The sequence below is a fragment of the Capra hircus genome, chromosome 28 (assembly GCF_001704415.2).
Source record: "Capra hircus breed San Clemente chromosome 28, ASM170441v1, whole genome shotgun sequence".
NCBI classification, from domain to species: Eukaryota; Metazoa; Chordata; class Mammalia; order Artiodactyla; family Bovidae; genus Capra; species Capra hircus.
This window is the reverse complement of record NC_030835.1, coordinates 36,187,601-36,215,171: the sequence shown is the minus strand read 5'-3', so window position 1 is coordinate 36,215,171 and position 27,571 is coordinate 36,187,601. Positions and strand designations below refer to the sequence as shown.

General features: G+C 47.3%; 2 protein-coding genes across 6 annotated transcripts in view; one reads left to right on the top strand and one right to left on the bottom strand.

Annotated features, from left to right (window-relative positions):
- LGALS8 (galectin 8) lies at positions 591 to 27,571 on the top strand. 2 transcript variants are annotated; one of them, XM_018042239.1, is made up of 11 exons: positions 591 to 861; positions 3,315 to 3,462; positions 13,489 to 13,577; positions 14,467 to 14,677; positions 16,124 to 16,243; positions 16,878 to 16,934; positions 17,766 to 17,792; positions 17,915 to 18,037; positions 18,530 to 18,618; positions 19,541 to 19,706; positions 22,471 to 27,571. In XM_018042239.1, the coding sequence occupies exons 2-11, from the start codon at positions 3,418 to 3,420 to the stop codon at positions 22,618 to 22,620; spliced, it is 1,077 nt and encodes a 358-aa protein (XP_017897728.1). In that variant the 5' UTR covers positions 591 to 861; positions 3,315 to 3,417; the 3' UTR covers positions 22,621 to 27,571. The 2 variants fall into 2 exon arrangements, with proteins under 2 accessions (XP_017897728.1, XP_017897727.1); XM_018042238.1 differs by lacking the exon at positions 17,915 to 18,037 and having other exon boundaries at positions 22,471 to 27,570.
- Positions 25,347 to 27,571, bottom strand: part of HEATR1 (HEAT repeat containing 1) — a 50,282-nt gene continuing 48,057 nt past the window's right edge. For 2 of the 4 annotated variants that reach the window (XM_018042236.1, XM_018042237.1), the window contains exons 44-45: positions 26,585 to 26,693; positions 25,401 to 25,644 (exon numbers count right to left, since the gene is read on the bottom strand). In XM_018042236.1, coding sequence (XP_017897725.1) covers positions 25,556 to 25,644; positions 26,585 to 26,693 — 198 coding nt within the window. In that variant the 3' untranslated portion in view covers positions 25,401 to 25,555. Of the gene's footprint in view, positions 25,645 to 26,584; positions 26,694 to 27,571 lie in introns of all 4 variants that reach the window. The other 2 variants (XM_018042235.1, XM_005698995.3) reach the window with 2 other exon arrangements.

Below are 27,571 nucleotides of genomic sequence, written 5' to 3'. Positions count from 1 at the left end.
AAGCTGGTTATCTGTGAACACCTACCGTGCTCAGAACTGGGCTCTGTACCGCTGACATTTTCCTCAGGGAAGTCCTGATAAAACTAAGAAAACGGCAACACACAAAACTGGCGGAGAAGCCGCAGTGACTTAAGTCCAAGTTAGATTAAATGTTTGGCGGCTCCAGACTGGACGAAGTCCAGCTATACTGAACCCATGTCCCCATCACTTTACTTACACCCGAAGGTGCGGCCCAAAACGGGGTGCTTCCAAATTCCAGTGCTTTCATTGCACTGGTTGGCCTCTGACCCCAGGCAGACAAGGCGGCTAACCTAGAGAAAGAAATACCTGGCATGTACCCCGTTGACCCCCGCGACCAGGGAAGGTCAGAGACGGCCCCCGTCCGCGTGGAGGGGGCCTCGCCGGGCCCAGGGGGGCCTGTGCGGCGTCCACCCAGGAGCTGGAGGCCGCGGACACGCGGGCGGGCGGAGGGAGCAGGTGGTCTCTCCTCTCTGCCGCACTTCCCGGCCCCTCAGTCCCGCCTGCAGGAACGTCTGGGAATTTTGTAAACACACTCTGCCCCCTCCCTCTCTGCTCGTCCCGCAGCAAGCCGGCCGCGCTCCGCGTCCCCAGGCCGTGCAGGAGGCCCAGCCCGGCGGCGGGCAGCAGCGAGGCCGGGCCCCCAGCCCAGCAGAGCCGGGAGCGCGACCCGGCCGCAGACGCAAGGCCGACGGCGACGCGCGGCACGCGCGAACCGGGAAGTGGCGGCGGACTGCCTCCTCTCGCTTCCGGTCGCCGCCCGCGCGCGCCCGGCCGGGAACGCGGACGACGCGCCGCGGTGGACAGCTTCCAACGCTCCGCGCCTGCGACGCCAGTCCCGGGGTGAGTCGTCGGGGGGCCGTCGCCGCGGTGGGTGCGCCGGCCGAGCAGGGGGCCGGGCGTTTCTGGCCCGCGTCAGAGTCAGACGGTGGGACTGGCTCCCGTCTCCCCGTCTCGCGTGTCGTCACCGCGGAGGATCCGGCTGGGCGGCCGGCACTGCCCGGCGCGCGGCGCCCCAGGGATGAGTCGTGGTCCCGGGTCGCGGGCCCCGGGCGCCCGGCGCTGGCCCCGCTGCTGACCACCCCCTCCCTCGGGGCTGCCTTCGCCCCACTGACCTCCCCGCCTGGGGCCGAGCGCCGCCTTCACTCGGTGGGATCGCGGTCGTTTCCTTCCCAGTGTTTTAAATGACGAGCTCTTCAGGGAATGACCGACCTCCGTGGTCTTCCCGGACTCTGAATACGCTTTTTGTGAGATGCAGAGTCATTGACTGCAGGATTAAACGATAGGGAACGCAAGTCCTTTAACTGCTTCAGCATCCTGATGGCTTCTTGGGATGCGAACCAAGTCTTAATTAATTAGAGCAGGACTCGGGCCTGGGGATGTTTCCGGGAATTCACACGGGCCTATGGCTTAAATTGGATCACTTTCTGCTACTGCTGCTGCTAAGTCGCTTCAGTCGTGTCCGACTCTGCGACCCCATAGACGGCAGCCCAGCAGGCTCCCCCGTCCCTGGGATTCTCCAGGCAAGAACACTGGAGTGGGTTGCCATTTCCTTCTCCAGTGCATGAAAGTGAAAAGTGAAAGTGAAGTCTCAGTCGTGTCAGACTCTTCGCGACCCCACGGACTGCAGGCCACCAGGCTCCTCTGTCCATAGGATTTTCCAGGCAAGAGTACTGGAGTGGGGTGCCATCGCCTTCACTCTCTGGTCACAAGTAAATTATGAATGGGGCCGTGGAATCTCTGTATCCTTTTTTTTTTTTTTTGGTCTTGTTGATACTTCCCGAGTTTGATGGAGCAAAACAACAAGTTTTGAGATTTTTGACTAACGTAGTAAGTTAATAGATTGCGGTCACATTTATAAACCAAGAGGGATACCGTTTTTTTTTTTTCCCCCCTGGGATTTTTTTTTTTTTTTTTTTTGCCAACTTTATTGGGGTATATGTGACAAACAGAAATTGTATATATTTAGGGCATAAAACTTGATGTTTCGATTACACCCACTTATTTCTTACAGATCTTTGGGGGACCAGGATGAGTGTTACTAGCTCAGTTAGGTGATTAGGGTGTCAAAAGCTAAGTGCAGGTGTTTTGCAGTTTGGGCTCTATTCTCTCGGGAATAGCCCACTTCCAGGATACTTGAGCTTGTTTTCGGAGTTTCGTTCTTAGTTTCCTTGTGTGCCTGCCTGCACTCCCTCTCGAATGCCAGCAATCCTGTGTCAAATTCTCACGCTTCACATCTCTGATTTCTTCTACCGCATCTCTCTGACTTCCTTCTTTATTAAGGGCTCACGTAATTACATGGGGCCCACTAGATAATGGAGGACAATCTCCTTGTCTTAACATCAGCTGATTTGTAACTAATTTCACGTGCAGAGTCCCTCTTGCTGTAATTTAACATCACCACTCAGTTACATCCAGAGTTGGAAATGCAGTTTTTTTTCCTTAATAGATTCAAAGTGATAGATGTGATCAGTGTGTATTGCCCTTTGGTATAATGATAGAATTAGTGGAAGTAAAATGTCAGAAGCTTTAGTTTTGTTTCCCTTTTAGTTCTTCTTTGTCTTCAGGTCTTCCCTGGAGCTGTAAAATGGGTCCTTTTATCTTGAAAACTGTGGCTGTTGCTCCATACCCCACTTTTTTTTCTAAGCCACAGGGCAGTTAATATTTGAGGCATTGGATTTTTGTTTCTTTCAACTTGTTTAATTTGGAGGAGGAAGAGCATTCCCTTCTACTAATAACAATATATAAAACTTCTAAAGCATGTGTTATTCCATTGTTTTATTTATTCATTTAATCCGTAGAATAAACCTGTGAGGTGAACACTATTATTATTCTTATTGTACAGATGAGAAAGTTTAAATGAATATCTTTGATGATTTATAGGAGTATTTCCTGCTATTTGGTTTAGTATTTTAATAAAAAGTTTTTGGTTTTTTTTTTGGCCGTGCCGCACAGCTTGTGGGATTCCAGTTCCTTGACCAGGGATTGAACCTGGAGCACAGCAGTAAAAGCCACTAGGCCACTGGAAACTCCCAGTAATAAGTATTTTTAATAAAGTTTCCACGTTAGAAATGTTCTACAGATGTATTTTTTAAATTTAATATGTGCTGTCCTCATAATACAAAATTATTTAGTAGAGTACATTTGATAAGAGTTGGAGTCAGATCTTTGATTGTAATAGCATCCTGTTATTTGATAAATATTAGTAAAATAATTTATATATTTTAAAATAGTTATAATATGACGAAAAATGGTGTATGCTTATTTTTCTTTCCCTCTGTTTTGATTTTACATAGGGCACGTGCCTCGGCTTCAATCTGGGAATACTTTGAGTGAAACGTACTTAAAATCTTAGACCATACCCGGAAGAGAGCCCAGTCAACAATAAGGTGGAAGAGAATGATGTTGTCCTTAAACAATCTACAGAATGTCATCTATAACCCGGTAACTGATCTCCACAATCACTTTTTGCCTGTGGCAGTGTTGAGAGCAAGTCCAAAGAGTAATATCGGATTGGCTGGAAAGTTAGTTCAGGTTTTTCAATAACATCTTACGGGAAAACTCAAATGAAGTTTTTGGCCAACCCAATAATTACCTGGGAGATAGTGGAGGACAGAGGAGCCTGGCATGCTGCAGTATAAAGAATCAGGACACGACTTAGACTGAACAACAATTACTCAGTGCAGGGGGTGGGTGGGGGCAGAAGTTCAGTAAACATAAATGGAGCACCTGCTATGTGATGGAACTGCAGTGGGTGCTGACTAAAAACCATTTCCAGCCCCTGCAGCCCCACAGGTGCTTAAATTCAATATTCAGCTCTCCTCTCAGTACCCACAATTCGGCATCTGGGAATTCAGCCAATTGCCAATAGATTGTACGTATTTACTGGAAAAATCCAAGTGTAAGTAGATTGAGACCTGCGCAGTTCAAACCTGTGTTGTTCAAAGGTCAGCTGTACAAGGTGATGAGACGTGCTGTGAATAAAGAACGTGGATAAAGAGTGATGGGAAAGCCACTCTGATCGTGGTGGGAAAAAGACTCAGACCATCGTAAGACATAATTTTCAGAGGGAATGGATTTCTTTCTGTACACGCTTTCATTTTCTTTTTTAACTAGAGCTGTTCGTGAGAAGTTCGTTTCTCAGCTTTGCCCCTGCCTTTCAAATCCTGCTTGTTACTTGAGCAGGGGAATGTTCAAAGCCAGGGGTGAGGTGGAGAAGGAGAAAAACTAATAGTCTTGTGTGAACCTCAGGCCAGTTCAGGAACCCGTGAACGTAATTACTAGAAATTTCAGTAATGAACTGGTTTCAGTTCATGTGGTGTGAGAATCTTTAGAACTGTCTAGTTTCTATATGTCCGAAACTGAATCTTGAATTTAGATCCAAGACAGAGTTGCTGCTTGTTTTTTTTTTTTTTTTTTTTGGTAAACCCTCTGTAGGAGACTCCTGGTAAGAGTCCTTCAAGTAAGGCCTTCAGCCAGTCTTATTAGTGTGAGTGAGTTCAGTTTTTTGTTATTTACTTTGTAGCTCTAGCTCTCTTTTCCCCGCTAAGGTTTACTGTCGTTGTGTAAGAATGAGGTACAACCACCATGTAAAGCAAAGTCCGTTTTGGAAGAAATAGCCTTCACTTCTAGTAGGTTTAAAAAGGAACACTTGCTGAACTTGAAGTCAGCTAGACATTTTAAAAGATTTTGTGCATCTCAAGAATTAAAAACATCTCAAAGTTGTAGACTTGACTTTCTGCAAAGATTGAAAGAAAAAAAGAAATATTCTCCCTGCCAGGGGGAACTGAAATGTAACCCTTGCTCAAGCCAGGAGGGGTGGATGGTCGGGTTAATGTTCAGCGCTGCCCTGCATCACAGAGACAGCTTATCTGAGTGTTATTTAGGAAACAGTTTTATAACCTGAGATCCTCGCTTGTCTTGATACTAGCACACTGAAGTTTACTGTGGTTTCTGGGGTTAGTACCCTCGACTACAGGGCTGAAACGAAAATCAGCTGACGTTTCATTTCCTGAGGACAAGGCTCTTGGAACAGATGCTGCGTTCAGAACTCCGGGTAGTTCTGAGAACGGTTCATGACAGTGTGTTTCCAGAGTAGATGTCTTCCTGCATTCTGGGTGTTTCCTTAGTGATCGGTTCACTCAACTAGGAAGTGTTTATGGAGTTTCTACTATATTCTTCATTAAGCCTTGTGAAGACACAGAACTGCCATCTTTCTATTTTTATCTCTTTACGTTTCTAACATTTTGGTCCACGTGTATTGTCTCTTATATGTTAAATTTCAGTTCCTACTGATACGAATCCTATTCATTCATATCAGTAAAGAAACATAGAGTTAGTTTTAGGGCATTTCTTATTTTGAGAGCATGAAGTACAGAATGTGTCAATTATAAAACTGAAGCTTCTTTCAAAATTATTTTTTAATGAAATGCGTAATGTCTTTTTGAATAATATATTGGTTTGGCCCAAAAGTTCATCCAGGTTTTTCCGTCATGTTATGGAGAAACCCAGATGAATGCTTTGGCCACCACACTTGTCTGCATTGTTTGTTTGATTGTATAATTTCAAAAGTATAACTGTTTTAACAATATATCCAGTTTGCTTTTGCATTTGGATTACTTTGAGGATGTTGAATGGCCTTCACAAGGCCTTTATCTTGGTTTGGGGCAGCTGCCACCAGCTAAATCAGTATAATTAAAATCAGTTCAATAAAAATGACTTAAAATATATTTTAAAATTGTGGTAGACAAATTCTGTTCATAAGATTAAGTCAATTGTATAGCTGGCCTGTATAATTTTTTTCCTATTTAGTATATTTCATTGACAAGTTCAGTTGATAGAATTCCAAGACTTAAGAAAGTCCAGCTCACTTTTCTTTCTACTCAAATTGAGTGACTAATTTGGAAGACAGTATCTTCATACCAGAAGTTCCTTCAGTGAAATCTCTTGCTTGGCAACTCAATATATCTGCTTAAATATTTTATTATTGTTGTTTATAGAGGTCTTAGGATGTGATCAGGTGTGAGTTGAGAAGTTATTTAGAAATTAATCCATTCGCTTCTCGCTTTTAGTTAACAAGCCGTCTGCTAATATTAATCCCACCCTGAAAAGCTCATGATTCCAATTTCCTTAGGAACCTTACTTCCACATTGATTCTTTTTTCCTTAGTATTCTAAGGAATCTCCCTTTCTACCTTGCATTTTAACCTTAAAACACAAAACGATGAAGTTTCTTTTTAATCCCTGAAGATCCTTCCTATTTGTTCTCTTGTTCTTTTGCTAACTTCCTTCCTGAGACAGTCGATTTCTGCTGTCTTGATTTCTGCACCATAACTCTGCATTTTGATTTTTTTTTTTCTGAATCCTAATTTTTTTGAAATTCCAAGTTTGCATTGCCATATTGGTGATTTATAGGGTTGTGTTAGTTTCAGGTGTATAGCACAGTGATTCAGTTATAAATATCTACACGTATCCACTCTTTTTCAGATTCTTTTCCCATGTAGCTAATCACAGAGTACCGAGTAGAGTTCCCTGTGCTATATGCCGCTGCTGCTGCTAAGTCGCTTCAGTCATGTCCGACTCTGTGCGACCCCATAGATGGCGGCCCACGAGGCTCCCCCGTCCCTGGGATTCTCCAGGCAAGAACACTGGAGTGGGTTGCCATTTCCTTCTCCAATGCATGAAAGTGAAAAGTGAAAGTGAAGACACTCAGTTGTATCTGACTCTTAGCGACCCCATGGACTGCAGCCCACCAGGCTCCTCCGTCCACAGGATTCTCTAGGCAAGAATACTGGAGTGGGGTGCCATTTCCTTCTCTCCTATGCTATATAGTAGGTCCTTATTGATTATCCATTTTGTATATAGTAGCGTGTATATGTTAATCCCAAGCTCCTAATTTATTCCTCCCTGCCCTCTTGAGTTTTTACCCTTAGTTTCATTTCTTTTTTACCACTCTCGTCTTCAGTGTCTCTCTTTATTTCTTTGCTGTCTTTTCAGTTCACTCAGTTGTGTCCAGCTCTTTGTGACCCCATGGACTGCAGCACGCCAGGCTTCCCTGTCCATCACCAACTCCCTAAGCTTGCTCAAACTCGTGTCCATCAAGTCGGTGATGCCATCCAACCACCCCATCCTCTGTCGTCCCCTTCTGCCTTCAGTCTTTCCCAGCATCATGGTCTTTTCCAGTCAGTCAGCTCTTTGCATCAGGTGGCCAAAGTATTAGAGTTTCAGCTTCAGCATCAGTCCTTCCAGTGAATACTCAGCACTGATTTCCTATAGGATTGACTGGTTTGATCTCAGGGACTTCTTTATAGCTCAGATGGTGAGGAATCTGCCTGCAATACAGGAGACCTGGGTTCGATCCCTGGGTCAGGAAGATCCCCTGGAGAAGAAAATGGCAACCCACTCCAGTATTCTTACCTAGAGAATTCCATGGACAGGGGAGCCTGGCAGGCTACAGTCCATGGGGTCACAAGGAGTCGGACACGACTAAGCAACTGACACACGGTTTGATCTCCTTTCTGTCCAAGGGACTCTCGAGTCTTCTCTAACACCACAGTTCAAAAGCTTCAATTCTTTGCCCTCCGCTTTCTTTATGGTCCAACTCTCACATCCATACATGACTACTGGAAAAACCATAGCTTTGATTAGATGGGCCTTTGTTGGCAAAGTAATGTCTCCGCTTTTTAATCTGCTGCCTCAGTTTGTCATAGCCTTTCTTCCAAGAGCAAGTGTCTTTTACTTTCATGGCTGCAGTCACCATCTGCAGTGATTTTGGAGCCCAAGAAAAGAAAGTCTGTCACTGTTTCTGTTGTTTCGCTGTCTATTTGCCGTAAAGTGATGGGACCGGATGCTGTGATCTTCGTGTTTTGAATGTTGAGTTTTCCACTCTCCTCTTTCACTTTCATCAAGAGGCTCTTTAGTTCCTGTTTGCTTTCTGCCATAAGGGTGGTGTCATCTGCATATCTGAGGTTATTGATATTTCTCCCTGAAATCTTGATTCCAGCCTGTGCTTCGTCTGTTTCTCTGTTGACTGAGCACTTTTGAATATGTGGACAGTTTGTATATAGCTCTGTGACCTCCAGCTCACTTAGATGCCCTGCCAGCCCTTCAGGACTGTGAGTTCAAAACGAAACTCCCATCTTCCTTTCCAAACCAGTTTCCCTTTCGTGGATGTCCATTTCTTTCAGTGTCCTTCCATGCTGCCAAGCCCCCAACAGTTTGAAGTTAATCTGTCTTCAAAATTTTAAATTCATTTATCCCAAATTCAAATGACTTTTCCTTATTATTACGTTAAAAATACAAGGAAAGATATGTACAGCATTTTAAAAATTCAAGCAGTATTTCAGGATTTCATTAAAACATAAATTTTCCTTCTACCTTGGTGCTCACTTACCCTCCCTAAAGGTAACTTTTCTACCAGGTTTTTGTATACCCTTCCTGAGACTGTATGTGAATATCCCAGAGTGAACGCATGCTGTGTGTATCACCTTTTGTATGTTGTTTCTTTACATGCAAGTATCATGTGGGATAAACTGTGCTATACTGTGCTCTTTCCCATTTAGCACATTTTGGAGGTATCGCATAGAGTTTCCTCACTTATCTTAGCGGCTGCATAATTTGCCCACTGTGTGGATGTTCTGTGACTTACTTAACCGGCCCCCTGTTAAAGGGCTAGATCTGTCCATGATTATCCAGGGCTGTAGTGTGCATCCTGAGAGGTGCGTCTTTGTGCACATGTGCTAGTATTTTACAAGAGAAATCTATGAAAGTGGAATCGCTGTGTCAGAGAGTATGGTATCCATTTCATTATCTTTTGGTGGAGGCAGGGGTGAGGTCTTCCTTATCTTTCCATGTTAGAGACATTCCCTTTTTGAAATTGACTTCATTGACACGACTGCCCTGCTCTGTCAGGTCCTTCTTTCGTCTTTCTCTTCTCACCCCCGGCATCGAAGTCTCCCACATACCCTCAGTTGTAGTGATTCACCATCAGTCATACCCGTGGCTGTGATGTGTCCCAGTGAAAGGATGTAGAGCAAAAACCACAAAGGGAAGAGGCACATGGGGCGAAGTCCCGGGGGAATCGGTACAGGATTCCAGGGAATCCTGCCAGTGGTGTCACACAGGATGGACTGAAACCTCCCGGCAGCTAGCTGTGACCTGCGTGAAATCTTCTCCACTAGGGAAGCTCATTAGAGACTCAGCACCCAGGGTCTTTATTGAGAGATGTTGTGTAGATAGGATCTGCCTAGGAGGCACCAAAACCCCAGACTCCCAGCAGGAAAGCAGGTGTTCGACATAAATCATGTTTGCACAAACAGTTGAGGTGGGTAACCCACCCTTCTCAGTTAGGGTGGTGGGTGCTGTCCGCAAAGCCAAGTTTCTTGGAAGGAGGCCTTTCAAAGCCAGCAGCCAGGTCTGCTGTGTTGACACCGCACACCCCGTAACTGACCACCACTGCGGCTTTGCCCCCGACTTCCTCTCTCAGTTTGTCTCGTACCTCTCATTTCGTTAAGTCATCATCTCTTCTCTGACTGCTGAGTCTCGGCCATTCACTTAATGTTGGTCCTGAGTCTCCACTCCTTTCAGTGAGTTTCCCCTTAGAGGTCTTGCCAGCCTTTCACACTAAGGGTGTTCACAGCTAAAGTCATCTTCCTTCTGAAATTTGTGTCTTCCACAGCTTTACCATTTTAGGTGGGGGCCCCACGTAGACAGTTCTCTTTGATATAGCTCAATGTGTTTATCTTCTCCCACGCCCACCCCTCAGCGTCTGCTGCCATCCGCGTGGGTCAGGTTCTTATCTCTGCGCCAGGCTTGCTTGCTGCCAGGCAGCCTCCCAGATGCACCCCTGCCCACTGGGCTGCTGTTCCCAGCCCCCGCTTTTGTCTTGTTAGTCTAAAGCCCGCCTCTAACTCTGTCTCTAACTGCTCCCTTACTGCTTACTGTCTCCCAGACAAGTTTCGTCTCTCCCTGCTTCTCTGCCTTCGTAGCTGGACATTTCTACCTGAACTGGCTTCCTTCTCCTTTCTGCCTAACCGTATTTTTTCCCCAGGTCACACCATACCTCACTCATCAGCTGTGGCCACCTCAGTTACAGCTCTTTATACATTTTTCTGAAGCATTTATTCAACACTTCCTTCTTGCCCCATTTTTGCGAAGATGTTGACTTGGCCAGGGCTGGTAGTCGCAAAAACAGAAGCCAGCCGCTAATTTGAGCAGAAAAGGAATTTATTAAGTGATGTCAGCAGGCTGGACCAAAGAACCAGCCTTGTCAACGATGTCATCACAGATGACAGCCCAAACCTGGCTCAGGGCTGTTCTCCGCAGCGGACCAACACGGTCCTCCGTGCCCTGGCGGTGCCGCCTGCTGCCTCTGACCCAGGTGGCACTGCTGCCCCCTCGGCTGGCGCGGGCACTGCAGGACTCTGGCTGCGGCTTGTCCTGGCGTCTAGCTTAGAGTCTGAACTGGCGGTGCTGACGGACAGATGTGCGTCATATGCCTGTGTCCCAGTCTGGATGAGGGCTCGTGTTCATAGGACAGATGTGCGTCATATGCCTGTGTCCTAGTCTGGATGAGGGCTCGTGTTCATAGGATAGAGGGTTTCCCAGCTGGAAGCAGGTTCCGATTCAAACAGCTGGACAGAGTGTCACGTTCCCACTGATCATCTTTTGGAGGGTATCTGACTTCTTCCCAACTGTATCATCAGCTCCTCCCAGATGGGCAGAACTCATACTTCTTTCCAGCTGCAGGCTGCCTGACCCAACCCTGGTGTAGGGCAGACATCTGATAAATGACATGAAAAAGGCAAAGCAGTCTGAATCAGCTGGGATGTTTAGGCAGGTTAATGCCAAGCCTGACTAAGGCTTAAGTTTATGATACTGTCCCAGTGTGTTCAGATCTGTATTGTTTTATGTAAATTATTTGTGAAACATCAAAGCCTCAAAGTTTGGAATTGCCTTGAAAACAGCACCCTTCTCCCTTTCCACAGGAGCCTATTTGTGAGGGAGTAAGCGGGCTGAGGGGCTTTTGTTTCCTTCACATGGTCCAAAAAAGTTGAGTATTGCTGATGGCTCAGCAGGTAAAGACTCCGCCTGCAATGCAGGAGACCCCGGTTCATTTCCTGGGTCAGGAATATCCCCTGGAGGAGGAAATGGCAACCCACTCCAGTATTCTTGCCTGGAAAATCCCATGGACAGAGTGGAGCCTGGCGGGCTACAGTCCATGGGGTCGCAAGGAGTCAGACATGACAGCAGCAGCAGCAGTGGTATTAATATAAATTAGGGTACAGTCCTGAGTAGAAGCATTACTATGGAAAACAAACAGCAAATGGCCCAAATTTATAGTTGTTTCTCAGAGTGATATAATAAAAAATCTGTGGTAATAAACATTATAAATGCTTATTATATAAATCTGGAAAATATACAAATAAATAAAATTAAAATCTCATTCCTCAAGAAAAGTGTTATAACATTTTTGGCTTACTTCTTTAGTGTTTTCTCTTTGCTTTTTGATGTTTATTATTAACTTGGTTAAGACCACACTGTATGGAGTTTTGTAGGCTAGTTTCTCACTGATAATTATTCCACTAACAGTTCTGTGTTATTAAATATTCTGCATAAATATAAGTTGTGCTCAGTTGCTGGTCATGTCCGACTTTTTGGATTGTAGCCTGCCAGGCTTCTCTGTTCATGGGATTCTCCAGGCAAGAATGCTGGAGTGGGTTGCCATTTCCTACTCCAGGGAATCTTCTGGGCCCAGGGATCATACCTGCCTCTCTTGTGTCTCCTGCATTGGCAGGTGGATTCTTTACCACTGAGCCACCTGGGAAGCCCAAATATAAGTTGAAAATATATTTTAAAAAATTGAAGTTAAAAAAACGCTTCTCATTTTATTAAGAGATACACGTCATGAAAGATGCTGCTGTTTATTCTTGCCTGTGGCCAAGAGACTTCCATGTTCTCTATACACAGAACCCATCCAGTCTGATGTGTGGCTGTGGCCGTGCTCTACACATCTATTATGTTTTTCCTTTTCTGGTTTGACGCCCTGTTCATCTCCCCCACGCTGCCCCCAGCAGTGACTGTGACACCAGATGGTTAGTGGCTTTGGTGATTTCTTGTCTTACTGCTCAAGGCAGCAACACTCCGTTCAGCAGCTGATTAGTTGCCACGCCTCTGCATATGTGAGGCCTGTCAGAACCCAGTTTCCCGAATGGTGAGAGCTCATTCATTCACCAAGTGATTGTTGATCATCGCCTGACCTCTGTCCTGGGGGTGTAAAGATGATGGGTGGGTCCTGCCCCATGCAGCTCAAAATCTAGGCATACCTTTGCACAGGAACAGAGTAATGAGTACCGTGATGACCCTCAGAGGGGGCTGACTCAGTTGGTCCAGCGAGTCCAAAAAAGGCTTCACACAGGAGATTGTGTTTCAGGTGGGAGTGTACGGCCTCTTTTGTTTTATTTCTTACTTCTTGACAGTCAGAGCGACCTTGATCAACTTCAGCACAGGTATCATAACCCAGGTGAGCTTGGTGCAAGGCACGCTGGCGTCTGACCTGCTTGTCTCAGCTGGAAGTGGGGTGTGGTTGGGGAGCAGGAGATGCAGCCACATAACCAGTGGTCAGGGAGGACGGTGGAGCCACCCGGGGAGGGGGGTGACTGTCAGGCCCCGGACAAGAATGCTGGCTTCCAGGTGAGGGAGGGGCAGGGGGGAGGCCCGAATCCTGTGTGGGAACACCCGTCAGATGCCGTGTCTCTAGAGACCCACAGGCACGCTGAGTGCATCCTTCAGACCGTGCAGGTCTCTGGTTCCCGTGGGGGTGCAGTGTGGAGGCCCGGTGGGTAAGGTAAGGCAGCCAGTCCCAGGTGTGGTGGAGTGGCTTAGTGGAGTGCTCTCTGCAGGCAGTGCATGCTCGTCATCGTCCTCTTCAGCGCTAGAGAAGGGCCTGGCCTGGCCTACATCATGTTGGCATCATCCACGGAACCTTAGGAAAAACAGAGGGGCAAGGTGTGGCATTTCATACAACCCTCTGCCCGATATTCCCACGTGGCTCAAGTGTAAAGAATCCGCCTGCCAAGGCAGGAGACTCAAGAGACGTGGGTTCAGTCCCTGGGTTGGGAAGATCCCCTGGAGGAGGAAATGGCAACCTGCTCCAGTATTCTTGTCTGGAGAAACCCATGGTCACAAAGCCTGGTGGGCTACAGTCCATGGGGCCACAAAGAGGCGGACACACCGAGCATGAGCACACACTCCAGCCGGATAAAAACGGCTGTGAATGGCATGCATGTATTTCTGAAGACCCCAGAGTGGTTTGCAGGCGTTGTGCTGTCTCCAGGCTGTGTTGTTCCTGCACAGCTGTTTGAATGGTGGGGACTTGGAAAAATGCTAGGGTCTGAGCAAATTCGTGTGCAGCCTTTAAGAGTGTAGTCGTTTGATTTTGTAAGTGAACGTTTGTTAAAATTATTTTTCCTAGGTAATCCCCTATGTCGGGACCATTTCTGAGCAGTTGGAGCCGGGAACTTTGATTGTGCTACGTGGGCATGTTCCTAGTGACTCTGACAGGTACAGTCATTGTGTTAGGCGAGAACACAAGAAGTGCATCTTTGTGGTTGTGGGCAACAGCAGATAATGTAGGAGAGACCATCTGGATGCTCGAGGCTGATTTTGCTCTCACAACAGCCTTGGCCAAGGTGCTGAGGAAACTGGAATGAAAAACTGAAATACAGGTGCTTTGGATTTTTTATTGCCCTGAGTCTGACTTTAGTGTAAAGAATTAGAAACATAGCTAGTGGAGGGAATAGTGGGCAGATGACAAGGACATGGCCTAGTTACAGTGTAACTTCCCCACAGCGTCTCTTCAGACCTGTCCCAGGCGGTTTTATCTAATGCTTGCCTTGGGCACAAAGTCTGGATGAGGCTGTATCAGCGGGAGTTGGACTTGGCTCTGTATGACTGATGCCCGAGTAACAGTGGTTTAAATAAGAGGCGAATGCGACGTCTAAACGGGACAGTCCAGATGGCTGAAGGCCGTGCCATCGAGCTGTCAGAGGCGGGAGCCCCTTCGTGCTCCCACCCACTGTCCCACGGTGATGTCTTCTTTCTCACGGTTCCTGGAAGCTGGGACTCTTATCCTCACGTTGTGTTTGTGTGGCTGCCTGGGTCCACATGTGGTTTTTGGGGGGAAGGGGTGGGGTGGACAGAAGACAGATGTCAACTGACTGTTGAGGCCGTTTCCTGTAGTTTTCTGTGAATTCTTCCCTTCCACCCTGTTGGCAGAGCTTGGGACCCCTCGGCCAGCCCTCCTGCAGGGAGGCCGGGAAATTAGGTGCTTATTCTGGACCGTTTGGGCCCCCTGGGTGGGTGAGTAGAGGAGCGGTCAGGTGTCAGCCGGCCTGGGTTTCCACACGGCCGCCTTCCGGAGTCCCCACGTGGCCGTCTCTTCCCTCCACAGGTTCCAGGTGGACCTGCAGTGTGGCAGCAGCGTGAAACCCCGAGCAGATGTGGCCTTCCATTTCAATCCACGCTTCAAAAGGGCCAACTGCATTGTCTGCAACACTCTGAGAAATGAGAAGTGGGGCTGGGAGGAGATCACCTACGACACGCCTTTCAAGAAAGAGAAGTCGTTCGAGATCGTGATCATGGTGCTGAAAGAGAAGTTCCAGGCACGTTTTGGAGGGTGGAGGTTGACTCCTCACTCGTGACAATGAGCAGGAGGGAAGGCCTCCACACGTGGCGACTCGCCCGTAGATCTCCTAAGTCCCGAGAAACGGTTTGGCTTTCTAACTCTCCTCAGAAGTAGGGCACGGCGGGTACCTTCCTGTGTGGTGGGCACAGCCTGGCTCCTGTGTCCCTGCTGATGTCACCATGCAGGTCTATTGTGACTGGATCTCTGCTGGATTGTGTCTCCTTGCAGGACTGAGTTCGTTCCGAACTGACTCAGGCTTACACTGATGATGGAAAGTTAACTGCAGGCACCAGAACCCTGAGCGTGGGGGAGTCTGAATTGACAGACAGATGGGTTCCTGGCATTGGAGTCGGGGCCAGGGGGGTTATTCAGTTCCGTCCTGCGCTGCCTCGTCCCGTAGGATCCAGAGATTCTAACCAGAGGAGATCTTAGAAAGCCCACATATCGTCAGGACCACCGAGCACTTTATCCCTAGTGTATGCAGAGGTGGAATGTGGTCCCGAGGCTGCTCCAGCCTGTGGAGCCTCCCAGAGTAGAAACTCGATGGCACAGAGGAAGCGTCCCACCCGAGGTGCAGACCCCTCTGACCTTCAGAGCCTGCTCCCACCATCCCTCCTCCCCGAAACCTCCCCCACCCCCATCCCTCCTCTTCTGGCTGTTGGAGTCCTTGCGTCTGTATCTTTCTGTATCTTTTTTTTTAACGCTTGTCTGTACTATGGTGCTTTGGTTTTTTTTCCCTGCCTTCCTATTGCCTTCCATTGGGATTTTCAGCTCCTTGAGGTCAGAGACCGTATTGTGTTCTGCGTGTCTTCCCGACACTCCGTACACGTGTACTGGTATCTGGGAGGGAGGAAGAAGGAGCCCGGAGCACTGGTGCTCTCTCAGTCAGGCACTGGGCTGGAGTCTCACAAGAGGGACCGGGTCATCTCCCACCAGCGGCGTCTGGAGGGCGCATGCTTCCTGCTCACAGATAGGAATTTCAGAGAACTTGGGTCATTTGCCCAGGTTCATTCATTCAGCAAATTAACCAAATGTGTGTGGAGCACCTGCCTTGTGCAGGGTGGTCTCCAGAGTCTGGTCCTCAGGACAGCGGGGTGACTTCAGGTCTCTGCCAGGGCTCATGGGCACCCAGGGTGTCTCGTGTACAGGCCTGCGCCACACGGGCATGCGGGCGTGTGTTCACAGGCGTGTGATCCGTCTGGAGAGAGTGTCCCTGGTGTTAAGTCAGATGGAGAACTCAGAGGGAGTCAAGAGTGCTGCCCGTTGTGGGTGCTTTCATCACAGTTTGGTCAGACATGTCATGGGGAGACCTGTGGGGAAAAGTCTCAACCTAAATCTGAGTCAGCAGATTTGAATTTGGATAGATTAATAAAATCCATTTATTGACTGCTTTATTGGAGGGGGCTGTTTTCTGTTTGTCCAGGTGGCTGTCAATGGAAAGCATACCTTGCTGTATGCCCACAGGATCAGCCCAGAGAGGATCGACACGCTGGGCATTTACGGCAAAGTCATCGTTCACTCTGTGGGCTTCAGCTTCAGCTCGGTGAGGGCCCTTCCACGGGCAGGGGGCGGTGGTCTGGGGGTCTTCTTTGGTGACGTTTTCTGATGAAATGTAGGGGACATCTTTAACTAACATCATCTGTTGAGATGAAAGCAGTGTAAATATATCCCTCACTAGTGTGTTAATTTCTTAGAAGTAAATATTCGGACTAGTAGGATGCTAATCATTGACTAGAGCTTTATTGCCTGTAGATCTCAAATCTAGCATGGTTCTATAAAAAACCTGAAGTGATAACCACAAAACAACCAGCCAACCCTTTATAGCTGGAGTGGGGGTATTTCCTTGACGTGGGAGTACAGTGGGGTAGTTCTCTCTAAAACTGTTTCCCAGCAGTGGGATGTCCAGTTGAAATTGCTAACTTGCCCTCCACAAACAGTAAAACAAATTAGTCTCAAGATCTGTATACATTCACTCAGAGTCTTCACACTTGCTCTTATCTCTGTAACTTTTGTCAGTTTGGTAGTAGGAGAAGGATGCTAATGTTGCTGCATTTTTTGATATTTTGGATATTTGCATATTTGCACGTTTAGTACCATTTATGATTTTTTTGATATGTCAAGAAGATATGTTTAGAATTCTGATGGATGTTAAAACATCAATCTGAACTTTTTTTCAGGATTTAGGAAGTACCCAAGGATCTACTCTGGAACAGACAGGGATAAGTAAAGAAAATGTAAATATTAAATCTTTTAAAGTTTAAAAATGTCTAAAAATGTTTAAAAATGTCTTTTTTAGTTGCCATGTAAATTAGGTGGCAGGCAGGCTGAGTTTTCTTTAAGTTATGTTTTTAATATGAAAACTTACATTTTTAATATGAACACTTACCTTTTTAATATGAAAACATGTTTTTAATGTGAAAACTTACATTTTTAACAATTAATATGCTGGAAGTTGAAAATTGAGGCATATACTTCAGGGTGCCGGTTGCGTTAAGTTTTGCTGTTTAGACTCTGATCTGACCACTCCCCACCAATCTTATGTACCAGAAACTGTCTTAACTGCTGAGTAGGGCTGGCAGGAGGTGTTTATACACAGTGAGCACAACCAGTGCGTCAGTAAACAGCTTCCACGTTTCCACTTGTTCCCCATGGAAACAAGTGCAGTTCAGACCTTTTAGCTGTTATTAGCGGAGAAAAGTGAGGTCTTAACTATCTCAGCACGTTCATTAAGTAGACTCTAATCTCAGCATCTGGGGAGCACCCTGGAAAGAAGTAAAACATGTTTGACCCCATGTGTGGCCTTTGGAAAATGCTTAGCTCATGGTGGAGGTTATAGAATTCAGACGATGAGCCGGACAGGCAGACTGTCCCCAGGCTGCGTGGCACTCTGCAGCTCCCTGCGCGCGTTCGGAAGCCACTGGCCCCTGCACGTCCCCCGCCCAGGGCCGGGCAGGCCCTGCTGTCCCAGGCTCTGAGTCACACGGCCAGGAAGATCCGATTGCTCATGTTATACCGTTTATTTCTTGCCTCTCACACATTCTCCTTTTGTCTTTCTTTTCCAATAGGTACAAAAGTCTGGCGGGTCACAGCTTGTAAGTATTTTTGCTATATAACACGTGGAACCTTTGTATAAGAGTGTCTAGGAAATGAAGTTTAAGCCTGGGAAGACAGCTTCACTTATTCCATACCTTATTGCAGAACTGTTTTCCTACAGCCTAGTAATAGAGGAGACATTTCTAAAATCGTCCCCAGAACTGTCTACACCAAGAGCAAAGGTTCGCCGCCAAATCACACTTTGACTTGCGCCAAAATACTACCTACCAACTGTTTGTCAAAGGTTTGAAGAGCCAAAATTTTCCTAATTCTGTGTAACGAATTAAGTTTTAGTTAGCTGGTTGCGTAACCTCCACCCTCAGTCCAAGCCTGAAGCAGCCACTTGGCACTGGCATTGTGTGTCGTGGATGGAGAGCAGGTCCCTGAGCCCCTGAGTGTGTTTCCGTAACTGCCCCCGCCTCGGCCACCTCCCCTCCAGGCTGGACACAGAGCACGCGTCAGACCCCAGCCGAGGTGACTTCTCAGAGGGAGTGTCACTCGGAGGCTCAGGGCCCTCCCCACATCCGTTCACTTCATGGTCTGAAACATGGAGAGTCTGCTGGGAGCCGGCACAGTGCTGACGGCCGGGGCCCCCCGTGGGACCAAGGCAGGCTCATCTGTCCCTTCACGGGGGTCACAGGGTCACAGCCTTTAAACAAGTCCCGGTGTCTTCAGGCAGTTCTCCCACAAGATCTCTTTCTGAGGTTGCCTGGCACTGACTGGGGTTTCTTTGCAGACTCTGCCGTTCGTAGCAAGGTTGAACTCCTCCATGGGCCCTGGACGGACCGTCGTCATAAAAGGAGAAGTAAATACAAACGCCAAAGGGTCAGTATCGTTAAGTGACCATACAAGTGCAGATGGGGCCGTGTGTGTCTCTTACCCTGGCACAGCAGTCTCGTGAGGTGCACGTCGGGCTAGCATCATGAGCTTCATTTGAAAAATAAGACAGTTAAAGCCAGAGGCAGTCACACTGCTAAGGACAAGTTGGTGGCAGAGCCCTGGGCTTCCTGTGGCTACACAGGAGAGGAGGGTGGCTTTTTGTCCACAAGGCGCGCCCTCGCCTTGAACTGCAGGGCAGCCTACGAGAGCAGATCAGTTTTGTCAGGACTCCTCTTGTCATGGGACTTCAAAATTCCTGCTTTTATAATCTTTTCCAGGGATGTCCAGAGTGCTGAAAGTTGGAAGTGAGAGCTATGTTCCCAGGTGGCACTAGTGGTAAAGAACCTGCCGGCCAGTGCAGGCCACGTAAGGCTCAGGTTCAGCCCCTGGGTGGAGAAGATTCCCTGGAAAAGGAAATGGCAACTTGCTCCAGTGTTCTTGCCTGGAGAATCCCATGAACAGAGGAGCCTGGCGGGCTGCAGTCCAAGGGGTTGCAAAGAGTCAGACATGACTGAGTGCACACAGTACACTTTGAAGAACGGGATACTTGTAAATGTTGAGAGCGCTTCTACTTTGGAGGGACCCTATTCCTGTGACAGATGTGATCCTTTGGGTCACTTATTCTAACCCATTAATTTCTTCCCAGTCGGAGCTATAAACACTGATTTTTAAGCTTTCCGTATTTTTATTTTGCAAATAACATACTTATACCAATGGTATACTGACCGACAGTTTTACATATCACCTTCAGTGGCATTCCTGGGTCCTTGAGTCTGCATGCGCTGTGTCATCAGTTAATTCTTATTGTTAAAACTGTACCCCTCTCTTCTCCTTGGCTAATTAATTTTTTCTTTAATTCTCTCAAAAGCTTTAATGTTGACCTGCTATCAGGAAAATCCAAGGATATTGCTCTCCACTTGAACCCACGCCTGAATATGAAAGCATTTGTAAGAAATTCTTTTCTTCAGGAGGCCTGGGGAGAAGAAGAGAGGAATATCACCTGTTTCCCTTTTAGTCCTGGGATGTACTTTGAGGTGAGATGTTTATCTTTTTTGAAAACAGTACAGGAAAAAGAGTCCTGGGGGCAGGGGTAGGATAAATTGTCCATCCTGGGCTTCCCTCATAGCTCAGTTGGTACGACTCCACCTGCAATGCAGGAGACCCAGGTTCAATTCCTGGGTCGGGAAGAGCCGCTGGAGAAGGGATAGGCTACCCACTCTAGTCTTCTTGGGATTCCCTGGTGGTTCAGCTCGTAAAGAACCCTTCTGCAATGTGGGAGACCTGGGTTGGAAAGATCCCCTGGAGAAGGAAAGGCTACCCACTCCAGTATTCTGGCCTGGAAAATTCCATGGACTGATAGTCCACGGGGCCAAAACACGTCGGACACGACTGAGCGACTTTCACTATTTAAATCAAGTACAGCTTACTATGTGGAGCTTGTGTGTGGTTTTGTTTAGCTGGAGACTGTTATTTTGAGTGCCGTTTTGTTACATAGGTAATCAGCATAAATGGCCAAGCCAGTTGAGTGCCACATTATTTACACTGGAAGTATCCGACATTTGTTTTCATGATGACAGTGTCTGTGTAGCCCCTATTAGTTAATAGGAATTTTAACAGGAACCCAGTCTCAGGGCTGAGTAACATGTTGAACCCTGAGTGACCACGAGGACATGGGAGCCGAGACTCCTTGCCCTGTCTTGGTGACATGCCGCTGAGGTGGCAGCACCTTCTTCCAAGCGATCCTGCTTGTGTACCTTCAGAGAAAGACACATTTAGACCGTCAGGACTTGAAGGCGTGTAGTCCTGAGCCCCCAGAGGCGGAGTATCACAGCGCAGCCTTTCCCCAGGCGTGCTTCCAGGCTGCTGAGCCCAGTCTCCTTGGTGTGTCTGATGCCACGTGGTCGGCGGGGTACCCTCACGAGCTTGCGTGACTGACTCCTCATATGGTCACTGAGGGTCACTGATTTCGGTCATCCCTCCGCATTTTAAATTGTCACGTGCTCTGGACAATTCAAGCTCGCCAGACTCCTCAGAGTTGCTGAAAGCATGAACATCAGGCTGAATAAAAGGTGGCAATTTGACACTAGTTTTATTAATAAGTTCCAGTCTAAGGCATGCCCCAGTGTGTGTGGAGTAACAGGAACGAGCCAAGCACAGGCTCCTGGAAGTGACGGACACTGGTTCGGGATTCAGAAGGATGTGGGTACACTGCGTTTTTCAGATGTTGCGGACGTATGGACAAGTCGCTGGAGGTGGGACGTGCAGCCCCAGGGTTGCTGACGTGGCAGGTGTCAGGGTGTGTGGGTGACGTGGGTTCACTGAAGGAGCGGTGGATGCTCTGGAAGAAGGTCGAGGATTGTGTTTGGTGACTGGGAACTCGTGTCTTTTTTGACCTGTTTGAGTCCAAGTTTGGGACTACTGCATTAATATGAAAGAGGAGAATAATAAATTCTCTTAAATAATCTTTTCCTGGTTTTCTACTTCAGGAAGGGCAGTTGACCTCATTTTGGATCATTGTGGTTTTTTGTGGTGCTAATTTTTTTCATTTAAAAGTGTCTTTCGGCTCTTTAACTTCATCTGTGAGCTCTTTTTTTTATAAATTCAGTTGGCACAGTAACGTGTGCAGCAGGCTGGGGCTACTTATCTCCCATTTGAACATGTTGGCTCTCCACTTGCTCTGATGTCCCGTAGGAACTGTTTCCACAGTGTCTGCCTAACGCCAGCCTGTTTTCCCTTCTGAGCTTGTTGGGGTGGTTGTGTCCTCTGTTCTGTGGAGATTGTTAAATGTCCACCAGAGAAGTCTTTGCGCCTGGTTCAAACTGGGGTTGCCACCACTGTTGTGGGCACAGGACCCCCAGTCACGGATATCTCCCCCAGTTCCCTGCATCACCCAGAAGGCAGAAGCCTTCATCTGTGTCAGTTACTGCTGCTATCTGTGCAATTTCCCCCCTTCCTCATCTCCCCCAGCAGCCATTCCCACTAGCTGTGTCGGAAGAAAGGCACTCAGTTTGCTGCTTTGAGGATCCAGACTTTGTGCCTCCGTCTGCCTCTGGGGCAGAGGCAGGGAGCGAGGGGAGAGCCGTGGACTCGCCCCGCTGGGCTGTTCAGTGAGGGTGGAGAAGGGGTGGAGTGAGTGGCTGGCCTGGCACGGGGGATGGTGGCAGGGGGATAGGTTGAGGCGGATGGGAGATGTATAAGGGCAGCAGACTCTCCTGTTAACTCTGAAGGGCTAACACCAGTGATGACTCTGAACTGCGACTCTGCCAGAATGCAGAGGCTCACAGAACAAGGAGATTTGACCAGCGTTAGAGCAGCACAGTGTGCTGAGTGGGGGTGGGGATCAGAGTCACCAGGCAGCCGCGCAGTCCCCACCAGCTGCCCCAAACCCAAGTTTCAGGCAGAGAAGTGAGGACCGAAGGCCCTGGGTTCCTAGCCCATGGGCAAGCAGCAGCTCCCTCTCCTCCTTCAATTGAGTTCCCGTGTGTCTCAAGGAAGGCTACTTCCCACTTCCCTGAGAGCCGGGGCAGGAGCGGGTGCATGCGGGGCAGGAGCAGGGGATGGAGTCGCCAGCGGGCCTCAGGCCACGGTGAGGTTCCAGGCACGTGAGCCACTTCCGTGAGTGGAACAAGGCAGAGAGTGCCACCACCAGATACACTTCCGTCAGAGCTTAGAAACCATGGCAGGGTGTCAGCGCTGGCAGGCTGGGAGAAGAACTAAATGGTGTACTTTTTAACACTGTGTGCAAGACACAAAAACTTCTAAAGCCTGGGGAACCGCTCGTGTGTGCTTTCCTTCCAGATGATAATTTACTGTGACGTGAGAGAATTCAAAGTCGCGGTAAACGGTGTCCACAGCCTGGAGTACAAGCACAGGTTTAAGGAGCTGAGTAAAATTGACACGCTGGAGATCGACGGTGACATCCACCTACTGGAAGTGCGGAGCTGGTAGCTGTCACGAGCGCTGCAAATGCTGAAATACAGTATGACCCCTGTAACACTGGCCTTGGTAAAGCGCCTCTATCACGACATGCTTTATATACATTGTTAGAGTCCTTAAGTCCCGCTGGGTGTCCTCAGTCGGTGCTGCGCGACCTGCCGAGCCCAGAGTGAGAAGACTGATGCGATGGTAGTCACAGCCGTTACTATAACAGGCTTTCCTGCTCTCTCCTCTGCACCTTGACTGCCTCTTTTAAACCCACTGCAACAGAGAAAGCCAGCCTGCACTGAGCGTTTCTCTTTTCCACGTGTGGTGGGAGCCAGGGGTACACAGTGGGGTGCGTACATTCCCTGTTCTGCCAAGCTCTGGGCCACTGTCGCTCCTTCACACACTAGACTCACCAGGGACTTACGACACAAATTCGTAGGTGACACTTCCTCCAGTGCTGGCTCAGGGTTTGATTGTATCCCATAATTGGGAGGACTGATGTTGATTTATGTCTGGAGATTTTCTTTAGCATGGTAAATACTTAGCTCTGCTAGCTGTAAGCATTACCAAATGATTAACACTATGAACTCTAAACGCAGCAGAATGATAAAGGCAAAAAGCAAAGCAAAACTGAACCAAATGCTGTTGAAATTAACTTGACGTCAGCCTCAAGGCCATTGATTTCTGTACCAGTAAATGCATATTTTAGAATATTGGAGTTTCGAGTGAGCCAGAGGTCTCCTATGCACATACTCTATAGAGAGTGTAAGGTAGACAAGAGATGGTCTCAATTTGTAAAATGTCTGTGGGTAACAAAGCAGTGTCAAGATTAGAGTTAATGACTGTTTATAAAGCAGGCCCTATCCGAAAAGTAAGGTACAGCGGCCGAGACCAGTGAAGTGGAGAGGCGCTGGTCTTCTGCCCCTTGTCAGCGTAGACTGGAGCTCCTCTGCCCATCTGAAGACGGGTCCATCATCATTAGTGACAGAGATCAAAACATTGTTCTGCTTTTAGTGGTTAAAATCAAAACCTGTATCAGCAAGTTAAACTGTTGCATTTCTGTAATTTTTGTCTATTATTCTTTGAAGCAAGTTGGCAGAACTTCTTTGTAGAATTCTTACAGGTCAGATCTTGTTACAGGGAATTTCAAAGGTTTGCGAGTGGGGAGGGGAAAAAAAGATCAGTCGCATCATTTTATCACGTTAAATTGCTGGGCTGAATTCTGCCAGGATTTGGGGATATTTTCATAACAGTTTGTGGTGAGGTATTATTTGTATCCCTATATTACAGAAAATACTATTACCAATCTTACTCCTAAAGGTACTCAGTGTGGATACTTTGAGCACTTAATCCTTTTCCATCTTTTCACGTTAATTTATTATGCTGAGTCTCACCAAACTAAAAAAAAAAAAAAAATAGTGGAGGTGGGGATGTTGGGAAAGCTGTACAAGGCAAGAAGGGTCTAGAATCCCCAGGGTTATTTTTTTCCTTCAGAAAAGAACATCAGAGGGCCTGGCAGATGGCAGAAACTGTGGACCACTTAGAAAAAAAGAAAAGCCCCCTTACCTTGTTTTAAGTCTTAATCACAGTACATTTTCCTTTTATGTGGACAAACCTAAGTCAGACAGTTCTTTGATAGAGTAAATATAAAATCTTAAGATCATTTTTAGAAAATAAGGTGTTACCATTTATTAATAAATCCTGTTGTGACATTTCTTAAAGAGAAATACACACTCCTAGCAAGCTCTGTCTCCAGATGCAGACCAGCCTTCTGCTTGTCACAATTCCACACTAAATTTCTATATTAAATTAGATCAAGGGCTTTCAGACTTGTAACAGCTTTGGAACAGTTCTTAGATGCCTTAAATTTTTAAAAGGCATCAATTAATGTCTTAAACAAAATAAAGGCAGATTTAATTCCGCTTGAACGTTCTTTCTAGCTTCATCATGACATGGTATAGAGAGAACTTTAAAGCTTTGAAAAAATTCTTTTATTTACTTTATTCCTCAATTCTTGGTTAACTGCCAATGGAAATGTGAGCACGTCTGACTGGAGGGGCTCCTTCTTGCTACCGAGGGTTTCGAGGCCCTGGCTTCTTGTAGGATCATGGGGTGTGGTTGCTCTGTAACAGTCTATTGCCTCCACCACCACCCTGCCCCCAAGAGACTGAAAGATAAAGGAGAGACAGTCTGGAGTAGAAGATGCATTCCAGAACTACCTGCTCTATGCGGCACACACAAAAATTAAGACTGAAGTGTTATCCACCCAGAACGAAAAGTAAGAATCCAGTGGCTTCAGGGCTGAAAGCATTCTTGTTGGGGCTGAGTAACTGTCATTTTCTTAAAGAGCTCCTTTGAGTGAAATCCCTGACATGGATACCATGTACAAAGCTATTCCTTTACCATGAACGTTCAGGCTTTATAGTCCAAAGGCAGGTCAGCTTTGAGTGCTGGCATCAGACACGCCTGCAGCGACAGCAACATCGATCGGGAGAGACTGCAGTCCGTGCGGGGGCTCCCCAGTGGTGTAGCGGCACAAGAGCCCACCTGCGATGCAGGAGCCCTGGGTTTGATCCCCAGGGTCGGGGAGTTCCTTTGCAGGAGAAAACGGCGACCCACTCCAGCATTCTTGCCTGAAGAACCCATGGAAAGAGAAGCCCGAGGAGCTACAGTCCAAAGGGTCCCAAAGACTGAGCAACTGAGCACACACTACCCACATGATCAGCGCTGAACAAACACAGCAGTCTGTATAAAAATACCACATATCATTTACTCTCTGTAGATTCTGTACAACTGCCAGGAAAGGCTTCTGTGGTCGCATAGATCAGGTGGGAATTTGGTAAAGACATCCAAGTAGGGTTAAGGCACCAAAAGTAATATGGTCCTGAACACCCAGAATAAAGAAACGAAAAAGCAGTCTGATCTCTGAACAGAGTACGAAATACCCAAACCCAGAGTTTCAGAAGTAGCTCTGGAGAGGCTCTCCCAGGATGGTCTCCAGCTGCTGGATGGTCTTCTGGCACTGGTGCTCTACCTCTTCACATTCATCTAAAAAACAAAATCAAGTCAGTCTTCCTGCCTCGGTTCTCATCAGCCTGGGTCTGTGCATCCTGCTCTCGCTGCGAGTCCCTGAGTCAGGAGAGAAGTGAAGCACAGTACTGAGGCGGAAGCCACCCTGAAGTCCCTCCTGCCTTTCTCCCTCCTGCCTGACCCCCCGTCTTATGGTCTTAGACTTGGGAAGTGGAGAAAGACCCCAAATAGTGGTGCACAAATGAACATTCCCGACACCTAGCAACGCCGCTCTGTTTAGTCATTCACACAGCCCCTCCCGCGGCGGGGGGACAAAGGTGCAGGCACGTGGTTTGGGCTGCGCAGTGAACGCCCAATGTGAGAGCACCTGCCCTTGCCTCCGCCACCCCTGCTCGCACCTGCACTATTTCCTGGGCTGCACGGTAGCACCGCGCTCACTCTGCTCTGCGTGCAGACCTGCGCAACCTGAGCTTCAGCCCCAGTTCCACCTGTCGTACTCGTTATCAGATAGATTACTTAATCCTGTTAAAGCCTCTAGTTGTTTCCTTTATTAAAAAGGGGGATAAGGGCATGTGCCTGGAGAGGATTAATGAGCTCATCCACACAGAGTAAGTGCTGGGCACCCTTAGTGGCACTGAATGTTTTGATACAATAACCCTGCATGTGTGGACCAAAATATTCAACCATAGTCATGTATGAGGTTAAAGCAAAACAATATTCTGGTCTGTACTGTCAGCCAAAAACACAGAGGCAAAGACAGTAAGGGTTAGGCTGTAAACAAATCTCAAATGAAGAGGCATCTGCTTTCTAACTGTTCCCTCCACCCCACTCAAAACAGGAGCTCAGCCTCCAGGCAAAGGGCTGGAGCCAAAAGCTCATCACAGTCTCTCCCAACGGGCATTCCCACTGGGCACATTCCCACAGAGGTTTAATTACTTCTTAAAAGATTGGGAATTACCTTCCATCAATTCAGCTAAGAATGGAATGGATTCTGGTAACAAGACGATATAATTCTCTCTCAGTTTTTCAGCCAGTGCTAACACAGTTATCAGAGCAGCAAATCGAACCTGAAAAGATGAAGAATCATTTTTTTAAAACCAAAGAACTATTATAGCTCTGTTTAGTTTATGATCTAACTTGAGACATGCTCTGAATTTTAAACTGTTATTTCACTCTCTCCATTCAAGCTTCATCTTAGCATACTAGTTCATTTAACAGTTTGAGATCTGTTTTATAACATGGGCAACCTTGTACGTCAGAGCCTTTCAATCTGTGTTCCAGTACCGCAGGCCTTTTATGTGAATGTGTTTTTTTGTAACATTTTCCTTAAACAAAAACAGTAAAAAAGCCAAGTGCAAATTCGAGTGTGTCATCAAATGTGCCTGCACTGGAGCTGCTGGCTACCTGGCTGATGCCCACCTGGCGGGCGCGTGCCCAGCCACTGCAGGCAGGACTCCTGCCCTCAACCCCGCCTGGGGTCACCGTGTGGTGGTGTGAGGGGCCGCACCCTCCTCAGCCTGACTGGAAGACACTCAGTGTGTCATAAATGTCCCAGTTTTGGAACTTAAAGATTGGAGTGCTGTTCACATGTCTTGTCTGTGACAGGAACCCAAGTTCCTTGCTTTGTTAACAGCTGTTTGCTTTGTTAGTCATTCACTCTGAAACAAAAGCCATGTTAGTGCTCTTTCTGGTTTGGGGTAATTTAAAGAATATCTGGATACAGCAAAGTGAGATGTTTAAAAAACATTTGCAACTGCCTATGTTCAATCAGGATTTTCCTGATCTGGTCCAATCAAAACAACAAGTTACAATAAATCTAATGCAGCCACTCTGTACGAACCTACAATTTAAAATGTAGGGGTACACTGAAGAGCCTCACTGTTTCCATTACTTCCAAAAAAATAAATGCTGTGAATTTCAACCAATAAATCTAATAATAAAACAC

Bases quoted from the DNA above. Each gene is read 5' to 3' on its own strand.
- LGALS8 (XM_018042239.1), top strand. From the start codon at position 3,418: ATGATGTTGTCCTTAAACAATCTACAGAATGTCATCTATAACCCG. The intron at 3,463-13,488 runs GTAACTGATCTC...TATTTTTCCTAG, and splicing joins AGAATGTCATCTATAACCCG to GTAATCCCCTATGTCGGGAC. The intron at 18,619-19,540 runs GTCAGTATCGTT...TTCTCTCAAAAG, and splicing joins GTAAATACAAACGCCAAAGG to CTTTAATGTTGACCTGCTAT.